The 11,288-nt window shown below is 38.2% G+C and overlaps 1 protein-coding gene across 1 annotated transcript in view; it reads right to left on the bottom strand.

Moving 5' to 3' along the window:
* Window positions 1–11,288, bottom strand: part of LOC102855820 (histone deacetylase 9-like) — a 297,314-nt gene that overhangs the window by 231,996 nt on the left and 54,030 nt on the right. The window contains exons 2-5 of the mRNA XM_006880382.1: window positions 8,860–8,915; window positions 8,527–8,614; window positions 954–1,073; window positions 543–640 (exon numbers count right to left, since the gene is read on the bottom strand). Coding sequence (XP_006880444.1) covers window positions 543–640; window positions 954–1,073; window positions 8,527–8,614; window positions 8,860–8,915 — 362 coding nt within the window. The remainder of the gene's footprint in view (window positions 1–542; window positions 641–953; window positions 1,074–8,526; window positions 8,615–8,859; window positions 8,916–11,288) is intronic.

The raw sequence follows: 11,288 nt of genomic DNA, 5'->3' as shown, positions 1-11,288 counted from the left end.
CAACAACTTTTGATATGGCAGCTCAACTCTACTTTCTAGGCCACCAGATCTTATCATAGGTAGAATATTCCCAAGTTCTTTAACCATAAAAATCTTTCCAAGGAAGACAGAACAGAGTATATGTAGGTCATTGACCAATACATCTTTGTAACTAACTTGATAGATGTGGGGGCTTATTCTCATCCCTTTGCCCATATTTCATAAGTACTTATGGAGCAATATTTATGAAAAGCAGACATCTGTTTTAATATCCTTTAGATCACCTCTTTTGTTGAAATGTGTATTTCACTTTTGGATTTGATGTGGTTTCATGTTTGGTACATGTTCCAAGTTGTCACTTTCTGAGATAAAGAACAACCAACCTAGCGAGCTCTGGTGGCCTAGTGGCAGGAAGCTGCACTGCAATCTCAGAAGTGCACGGTTCGAATCCACCAGATGCTCTGCTGGAGAAGGAGGAGCAATCTCTTCCTATACCAGTCAGATCTGATTTGACGGTACACACAAAAAATAATGAAATAAAATTAAAAAAAAGAACAACCAACCTGAATGCTTCAAGGTACTCAATATCTCCCATGGGCGGATCGAGGCCACCTGTCCAGGCAATATTGATATTATAGCCTTCTCCGAGGCCAGTTCCAACCTGCAAGGAGGGAAATGCACAAGCGTGGGTAGAGAAGCAGTCAGAGGGAAGAAAGCAAGGAGAGGGGGAAACAAACACATGTGAGCTCTTGAAATAAACATCAAACAACATGTCAAATCAGCCCAACCTCGCTTGACAACCGGGGCTCTGGGTTATGCACTTGTTCCCCACTGGCTCGTGGTCCCGAGGGACAGTTCAGTAATCTCGTGTAATTTAAAACACCAGCAAAGGACAAGAAAATTAGGGGTAATCATGCAATGCAATTACCTGAAAGATACAAATAAAAGTGGGGCTCTAAAGAAATAAACCGAACCTCATTTGGGGCTCCACTGCCCGGGAAAAAGTTCCCTTCATCATAGCGATGGAGTGAAATATACAGGATGCTGGGGTCAGCATAAAAGGCCTGCTGTGTACCGTTTCCATGGTGAACATCCTACAGAGAAAAGAAAACAGATGACAAATACAGTCATGTCTGAGTCCATGTGGAGACAACCTTTCTGATTTCTAGTTGCCTGTCTTTCTACCCCACCCGCCTCCCCATTTTGTCTCACTATGTCCCTTTTTCTTTCTCCCTTTCTGCCTGCTTCCACACCACCCCCTTTACTTCCTGAACTTTCAGGCAAATTACCCTTTAATGCACTCATTTTTTAAACTGGCTTCTAAAAAATCAGGAAACCACAGCGAGCATGCCCTGGAGACTCCAGATGAGCAGTCATTGAGAAAGCCCAGTCCTTTGGTACAATTAGATATTTATACACCGGCTCTTTGTACTCTTTGCTTCAGTGATGGAATCTTGCATCCTGTTTTATGGAGGAATTTTATGACTTATTAACTGCCAACAGTTCATAACCCCTCAGGCTTAATTAACTAGCCTCATTGGCCTCTGAAGAAAGACTAATGTTTAAACTACAAACTAGTATTTTGCAGAAGGATCTATGGCTCAGAGAACATTTTCACAATTCTTGACAGAACACTGAACATACGTGTATGCACTGATTTGCCAAGTCCCACCATTGAGGTCAAAGGCTTTGCAACCAGCTGAGTAAATTGGCTTTCTTGAGGCATTCAATTCAGTTAGCAATCCCTCAGCAGTTAGAATCACTTCAAAAGAGAAGCCAGATGCAAAAAGGGCTTCATACTTCATTTGGGGAAAATCATGATGGCAAAGGTTGAAGACACAGGAGCATGAGCTCATTAGCTATTAAACCAGTTGGGCCAAAGAGAGATGGCATGGGGCTTTATACAATCTTGTCCAATCTGCCTGGATTTAATGTTATATCATGGCTTCTCTTCCCAGCCTCTTTCCTGTCCTTTCTTCTTTTCTCATACCACTCCTATCTCATTTAACAAAGAGACATAAAAGCTTTTGCTATTAAAATGGAGGAGCAAATCAAAACAAAACAAAACAAAAAGGACCTTTCTATATGAAAAATTGATGCTTCAAAATTCCACAATTGTTGGGTTTTTTTAATCATCTTGTCATTTCTGGAAAAAAGTCATATGGAAGAATGACACAAAAGATGGGGAAATCTATATACAAGCTGTATAACAGAAAATAAAGTAAATGTAATTTTTAAAGTAACTGCTCTAATAGACCTCAGAGCCTAAGAAAATAAACTCATATTCTCCTAGTGTCTTCTGAATGAGCAATGATTAAGCATTTAGCTGCTAACTAAAGGGTTAGTGGTTTGAATCCACCAGTTCATGCAATAAACGAGTGGCTTTCTAAGTCTGTAAAGATTTTCAGCTTTGCAAAATGTATGAAGTTGTGCTGCGTGTCAAAGGGTTGCTGCAAGTCAGAATCTACTTGATGGCATTGGGAACACCTGATCAAATGTAAAATGGGCCACTATTTTAAAGTGAATAATCTATATAATGGTATTTAACAGACTAGTACTGCTGAATCTATAGTGTATCTGTACTTTTTGGTAATGTTACTAAAAAAACGAAAAAGTTTGTAATTCATTATTTTATTATATCATTAAGAAGTACACTAATTTCACTAACAATTCCTATAATGTTTAAGTCAAGTAGTATATTAAACCTCTTGCATGAATTTGTTAATAACGATATTGGGAGTATGGCATTATACCCTAACTTAAAAGATAAGTAAACGGAGCCCAAGAGTGGTTCAAAACTCAACAGCATGAGGGGGGAACTAACTCATGATATCCTCCAGTGGGCTTCAGAAACTGGAAATTCTCCAAAATGGGAAGAGATTGCCCATCTTTCTTCCGAGATGTGGATTTGAACTACTTGCCTTTGTGTTGATATCACAACTCCTTACCAACAAGGCGATCAGAGAGTTAAGGTAATATTAAGATTACACAATGAGTGCCTTGAATCCACCTTTTACTCCAAAAGTCAAACTCTTACCCATTACACTATAACTTGTATTTAAATCTGTTAACACTCATTCTCTTAGCAAATTGGTGACATGAAACTGTCAGTCATCACTGTTTCATGCAGAAGGGCAATCAAAGTCTCCTTTTGGAGGGCTCTTGAAGCCAGCATTGTGATAGCTACTTAAAGTGCAGACACCAACAAATCTTTTCCCTTTTTATACATTTCGAACATATCCAACATTACTTAGGAAGTTATCAAATATTGGAAAAGTAAGCATTGTCACTAATTCTCTCATTTCTGAATGCTCAAAGTAAATGAAATACATAGCAAAATTATTTTCCTTTGTGTGGACCAAACTGAAAACAATTTAAGATTTACTATCTCTTGAAGTTGCTGTGGGATCTCTAGAGAATGAAGAAGAACAATAATATTTGGAAAATCAATGGAAGGTGTTTGCCTTTCTTCTCCTCAGATAATAAATTTTTAATCAGTATTGTTTTTAAAAATTGCACTGAGGATAATAAATTCATAACTGCAAAGCAGAACAAAGTTGTTCTGAATGCTTTTGGTTCTTTAGAGACTTGGTAAAAATAATTCAGTAACATTAAATAAAAGAAGTTAGCTTGTCTTATATAAAAATTCATTTGTGATTAAATTTCTTAATATGTTGCTGATGTTAATTGCCATCAAGTCAAGAATGGCTCATAGCAACCCTATGAACAACAAATCTGAACTCTGTCCTATTCTCATCATCTCTGACACACTAGAATCCATTGCTGCAATCACTGTGTCAATCCATCTCATCAAAATTCATCCTCGCTTTCACTAACCCTTCATATTTCCAAGCATAAAATCCCTCCCCTAGCCTCAGTTAGCAACATGTCCACAGCATATCCTTTTATCCATAGTGCAAGAAGCACATATCAGATTTCCAATGAATATTATTTATTAAAATGCACAAATTCATTCTAATGGATTATACATTTACAATAATGAAATATTAAGCAACAAAGGGAAATGCTAATATGTGTTATGGTGTGATCCAGAACCTTGATAACTTTTTCAACTTCATTATTTTTGCTGTAAAAGAGTCATACCAAGTACCCTCTGAATAGTATTTCTTCTTAACAGTGAAACAATAGAACCCCTAAGAATTTACACTAGACTGAGAGAACAAAAAGTTTGTGATAAATTACTGTAGAAATTAAATAAACAGAATTATTCAAAGATTCCAAAATGGCTATGTAAGATATGCTTAGAAATAGTGATAGTTATTTTAAAATAGTTATTTTAGCAGTTTACTCTAAAACAGATTTTATACATGTTGTTTTTTGGTAGGTGCTGTTGAGTCAAGCATGACTCATAGCAACCCTATGAATAGATCTGAACCCTGTCCTGTCCTGTGCCATCCTCACAGTTTCTGACACACTTGATTTGACTGCTGTGTCACTGTGTCAATCCATCTAGTTGAGAGTCTTCCTCTATTTTGTCGAGCCTCCACCTTTTCATGCATGATATCCCTTTCCAAGAAATAAGCTGTCCTGGAAACATGCCCAAAGTATGTGAGATGAAGCTTTATTATCTGTACCTCCCAGGAGCATTCTGGCTACACCTTCTCCAAGACATATCTATCTGTTCTTTTGGCAGTCCATGGAATTCAAGAATATAGAGCTAATAATATGTTATTATTGTTTGCCATTAAGTCAGAACCGACCCATAGCTGGTCCTCCTGTGGATTTTCAGAGGCATTTAATCGCACTGGAGGAGACTCTTCATTCTTCTCCCACAGAGCAGTTGGGAGATTTGAAACACATGCTTTAATATATTATTATCCTATTATTATTGCTTTGGATAAGTCATACACTCTACTGGTTAAAGTAGTTACTAAAAATCATTCATAAGAAAATTTGCGACAAAATTCTAAATGTACCTCAACAAAACTAGAATTGCCAAAAATGTAAAAGATATTTGCTGCAGACCTCTCTCACTATGCTGCTCACTGAGTGGGAACTGACTCATAACCGATGCTCCAGGGCGGTTTCAGGGGCTGTACACAGCACGGGAGGGGATTGCCGCTCTTCCTCCTGAGGAGTAGCTCATGTTTTCACACCACTTGCCTTTGAGAGTTCGTATTGCAACTCCTCACCTAGTAGGGCACCAGAGCCCCTTATATTTAGGATGGAAAGCCTAGAAAGATATTATTACGAAAAAGAGATCACATTCCACAAAACTACCCGAATCGTATAGGTAATCTGCTCCTGTGGGCGTGACTCCCTGAACACAGATGTGCAATGGCTGGTTTCCTCTCATTTGAGAAGCAAGTTGTTGACCTGCTCCTTCTCCTCATCAATAGGAATGTCTTTGGAATCGTCTGTGAAGGAAAACTGGAATAAATGGGCTCTTGAAATCAAAGGGAATTACGTCTGCCTAAAAATATTCAGCTTATTCTTATTGGCAGTTACACCAAGTAGAAGGTGAATTAAAACTCTAGTTTCCTACATATCTCAAACCTGTGGCCATTGAGTCAGTTCTAACTCTTGGTGATTCCATGTGTGACAGCCTAGAACTGACCTCCATAGAATTTCATGGCTGTAATCTTAACAGAATTAGATCACTGGGACCTCCTTCCAGGTCAATGGTGGCAGGTTCAGCTGCCAAGTGTTCACTTAGCAAAAAGAAAACAAAACAAAACCCACAGCTGTCCAGTGGATTCTGACTCATATTGACTCTCCCCTGGGTTTCCAAGATAATACATTTTTACTGAAGGAGACTACCTATTTTTCTGTTATGGAGCAGATTTGAACCACTGACCTTTTGGTTAGTAGGACATGTTATGCCCTAGGACACTAGCACCCCACTCATGAAATGTCTCTATTTACTCTTATAAAACTCATTGTCATTGAGTAGTCACAAATACACAGCTGACCTTCCAGCGGGCTTCTGAACCTGTAACTGCAAAGTGGGGGTTGATCCTCTTTTCCTCATGGAGCTGCTGATAGATTTGAACCACCCTGAGGAGGTCTGGCCTTTGGGTTAACAGTGCAGCTCCCTATGGAGTGTTCCACCAGAGCTCCCTCTACTCATGAGACATAAAAATATTTAACTCATTGCTGGACAGTGGAGTTTATCTCCTTTCTGTCAGTCCAAGATTTTTTAGAGCTATGCACACCCACTAGCTAATAACAAGAACATCAGATATGCAGGAACGAATTTCTTTAGCCATTAAAACCATCATCTCTTTTGCTAACGAATTTCTTTAGCCATTAAAACCATCATCTCTTTTGCTAATTCACAGAATAGAACTGTCAGCCAGGGAGAACGGATGTCTCAGCGCCACGTGGCACTTTAAAACTTCCTTCTCGGCAGCTGGAAGAAACAGGGGAATTTCCTCAAAGTAGTGCTGCAGCTGCAGAATTTGGAAGACTTGTAAGTGAGTCTATGTGAGCTGGTGGTGATCTCACAGGCAACCCTTTGGATAGAGCTTCATATATTTAGAGAATTTGAAACTAAAACATCTCGTCGGCTACAGCCTGCTGGGAAATCAGTATTCTTTATGATTGGATAATGGAATACATTCACAATCAAAGGCCAGTAAGCTTGCAGAACCTCCTCAGAGCTACCAACAAGCTTATTTAATAAATAGCATCATCAAATATTCTCCAGCAGTCTAGTTGTTCTGAGATGAATGTACCAACCCAAAATGTGACACACAGATCCTCTGAGGTGCAAAGTGTCCACGTGACACAGGTAGGCTTTTGAGCTTTTAAGTCTATTGCACAATTCATTACTTTTGCAGTTGGAAATTACAGCATACTTTTGAAGAAGGCTTTTAATGTTATAGATTATCTTCATAGAACCATAAAATACACATTAGAAGAGATACTAAGCAAAAGCCCAAAAAAATTTCTTGAAGACTGGCTGCACACCCTTTACAAATCCTGTTGCCACACATTTCAACAAAATCTTGGATAACGTTTTTCCCACAATTTTTATCTCGCTGTTATCCTTTTTTAAAGTTTTCCGTTTATCTTTCTAGCAAAAACCTTAAATAATTAATAACACACTAAAAATGTTACTCAGTTGATATTTTTAAAATAACATAGTATCAAAAAAACCCCACATAGTATCTTATAAATCATCCAAAATAGTGATTATGAGTTTATTTAAAATGTCATTTTGTATGTATGGGAAAATAAGTACTAGTGTTGGGAAAATAGGTACTGATGTTTTCATGTTTGTAAAATTTCGAGACCTTGCTCCTGTACGACACTGAGGCCTTCAACACTTCTTTAATGGTGAACTATGACCTGCATGTGAAACTTCAGCATCTTTGCAAATTACACACACAAAAAGGGATATACAAATATACACCAGACTGCTCACAGGAAAGCTTTAAAGCAGGGTGTGAATAACATTCTGACACACATCAGAAATCAGTTTTTCTTTCCTTTACTCTCCATTTAAATGTAACAAACTATTTCTTCAGATGGCTCTGTTTGTGCTCCTTACCCTCTGGTGTGATTGCAGAGGGGAACTGAAGGGTTAGATGGTGAGGCCATGACTTCCCAATAAGATTTAATTATAAGTGCAGATATGAACAAGATTTAGACTATTAAAGCTTGCACTTCAAAAAAAAAACCCCAAGCCTTTAACATATTTTGCCTTTAAATCTTTTATCACCTGCAAAAATTAATTAAGTGCAGATGTCGCAGGTTCGGTTTGGATGCCAGGGTTCATTTCCTGTCTATGCTTTGTCAGACAACCTATTACACCTCCTCGTGAACTGGAGGCAAACTGAAAGCTGGACTCATAAATCACCATTCAGCGCTCCTTCGCCCTTTTCTGGGTTGGTCCTTTTTGTATGGGGCAGATCTCCAGCTCATTACTCATGAATATACTATAGACAACATGCCAAGTGTCATCTGTATTTAAACAAACCATTTGTTAAACAAATTATAACTCTGTTTTGTAAGAGTGCATCACGTTAAAATGCAAGACTAATCGGGAGCCTCTGACTTTTAATCACTCAGGGTTCCTGCAGGGAGTCATCCCAAACTGGCATCCACCATTGTGAGATCTTTTCAGAGAGAATGACATGCTGACTTGTTTTAATAATACCACTGTTGCACAACAAGCAACATGATTGCTAACCAGGGGAAGTGGCCAATTTGGTAACCAAAGCAACAGCATTCTTTCCAGCACATCTGACTATTTAAAATCCATATTCCGTAGGGAAAAGTAAATGCAGGTTCTTTTGGGTTATTTTAACTGTGGAAGTATCAATTCATTTAAGCATCATAAAAGTTGCCCTGATCTGCTCCTTCTTCTCATTAAATCGCAGTTAACACCATGAAAGTGAAACGTGAAGGTTTATGGTTTCAGAACTGCAATCTTGAATTTAATGAGTTTCCACATTCAAAGGAAACGCACCCTTAAGTTGTTTGTAAGTGCTAAAAGTGAGACAGCCTGACAGAGAAATACAAATTCACTCCTTTTATCTAGAGTTGCTAAAAAATGCAGCTCTGGCCAGGTATACATACCAGATCTACAATCAATATCTTGCTTATATTTAGTTGGTCTCTCAAGTATTTGGCGGTAATTGCAACTGAATTAAAAAAGCAGAACCCCCTGTGGAATAGAGAAGAACAGAGAAATAAGAAAGCAAATCAGCCAGGAAAACCATTATAAATAATGTTCAGAGCATTTTAAAAAATGCTATATGATCTCTGAAGCCATAAATCTGCTTCTGGGAGTACCTTGCAAGATTTTTTCAGTCCATCTGCTAACAATTAGAGGCTTCAGAGATATGCATGGGGCAGGTGACTGCCAGGAATTGTGGTGCTTGGAGATGGGCAACTGTCCCTGATACTTACATGGCTGTGGATTCTTCAGCATGATGGCCTGGGGGCCGGACCACAGCGAATCCATTCTGTAAGAACAAGACAAATTTTCAATGATCAGATATGGAGGCACCCTGCTTGGACCTCCCTGTGCTACAGAGCAGACGGTACACGTAAAATATCGTGGAGCCAATTCGAATTGGTTGAGCTTGTTATTATGCTCTCAATAGCATTACATAGGATGAACAGAAATAATACATATGATTACACCTTTTTTGGGTCCTATTTCAAAAAGAAAGTCCCCATTGAGCCAGAGAAAGAAGAGGACTTAGTAGTTGTACCTGGCTGGCAAAGTGCATTTGAGTTGTTGGGCTAGTGTCATTCATTTTCAAGAACCACCTCTTATTTTATGACTTCAGCATCTTACCGAGAGAAAACATTCACCCTTGGTGCAGTTTTGGGTCAAAGTTTGGAGGAACCAGGGAAGATCTGAAGCAAAAATTCTTGAGCTGGATTCACTCAATGGTTACTTCCAATTCAATGTCAGCAAAATGATAAATTTGCACTCACACACTCACATGCGCACAAAAGAAATCTCAGAAAGGTGAAAAAGAGAACAATGGAAAGCCCATATTTTTTTCCAGTCTATAAATTTAGCTTGGATGACTGCCAAGACTTGCACGTTTATTGGATTCCCTAAGTCAATTTCTAGCCCATGTTCTGGAATTTTATAAAGAATTCCAGAGCTGAGCAGCAATCAGATATACCCGTGATCAAGCAATGTCTTAACCTCCAGATTAGTTGGAATGCATCACAGAAAGCTGAAGTAACTCCAGTATGAAGGCAGGGAACTATAAATCCTCACAAAGATATCATTATCTGAAAAGCAGTATTGCTTGACATGAAATTTATCATTTATAAGATAGTTCACACCACCTTTCATGTAACTCTGAATCAAGTAACATGCTTAAAAAACTATTTAGCAGGAAAATGTTAAAAATTATAAAATAATTTTAGTATGCTTTAAGGAATTTTTCTCCCCAGGTATCTCATTGCAAATATAAAGATGATATTGAGAAAAATAATTTCTTTCCTATGTCTTTACATTTTCCTAGTATATTATGCTCATTAGTGCAAGATGAGTTCAATTGCTATAAATTTTTACTAGCATAGGCAGAGAGATAATCTTAGAAGCAAATTATAAGCAAAAGGGCAATTATTATAATACCATGAGTAGTAATAAAACTATTCTCATGCTCCTGTTAATAATATACTATTTTGGAAATAATAGACTATATGGTAGAAACTTTTAACAATGCAAAACAACAGAGATTAAAATACAAAAATTGTAGAGTAAGAATATAAATACTGCTAGATTTCTGAGAATGGAGATATCAGAAAAATTATGCAAGTTACAACATATCCCATTGAGAAAATAAGTTATTCTGAAAAGAATAATAACTATATCAAGACGCAGGGAGCTCTGGCAGCTGAATGCTAAGAAGTTGTGCTATCAACCCAAAGGCAGGTTGTTCAAATCCTCCAGTGGCTCCTTGGGATGAAAGATGGGCAAATTCTTCCTGTGTGATTTTCCTTTTCAAGACACCTGGAAAGTCCATTACAACTTGATTCTGACTCAACACACATAACAATAACATACCAGGGGTCAATATAGAATTCATTTGTAAAGAAATTAATTAGTATTTAAAAATACAGGATAGTTTTTGTTTAAAACACACTCCATAGAGAGTTGCACTGCTAACACCAAGGTGGCACCTCTCACCACGGGAGAAAGATGGGTGATCTCCTTTTGGGTAATATAGCCTCTGAAAACCTGCTGGAAGGTCAGCTATGAGTCAATTCCAACTCCTTGGCAATGAGCTGAATTGAATATTTGGAGAATTGAGACTGCAGCTTTAAATATGGATTGAAGCTCAACATCAAGAAAAGAAAGATTCTCAACAGCTTCAGTTTGGCTCCATAATCAACACTCTGCATACTAGCAACCAGGAAATTAAAAGACCAATTGCATTGGGAAAGTCTGCTGTCAGAGACCTCTCCAAAGTACTGAAAGGCAATGATGTCAGTCTGGAGACTAAGGTGCCCCTGATTCAAGCCATGGTCTTTGCAATTACTTGCTATGCGTCAGAAAGGTGGACAATGACTAGGGAATATAGAAAGAGAATTGATGCTTTTGACCTGTGGTACTGGAGATGAGTATTGAATTTCCATGGACTACTAGGAGAAAAAAACAGGTTCATCCTTGAGAGGGTGAAACCAGACTGCTCCTTGGAGACAAGGATTCTGAAGGTTCATTTGACATACTTGGAGAGGGATTTCATGCTTGAGAGGGTGGAAGGACAGCACAAGAGAGGGAAACCCTTGATGAGATGCATTGATTTAGTGACTGGGGTAATGGGGGTAGGTGTATCAGAGACAATAAGATTGGCACAAGATAGAGG

Source organism: Elephantulus edwardii, unplaced genomic scaffold (genome assembly GCF_000299155.1).
Source record: "Elephantulus edwardii isolate Elephantulus edwardi_28Jun2011 unplaced genomic scaffold, EleEdw1.0 scaffold00007, whole genome shotgun sequence".
In the NCBI taxonomy this organism is placed as follows: Eukaryota; Metazoa; Chordata; class Mammalia; order Macroscelidea; family Macroscelididae; genus Elephantulus; species Elephantulus edwardii.
This window is presented reverse-complemented; position numbering and strand designations above follow the sequence as displayed.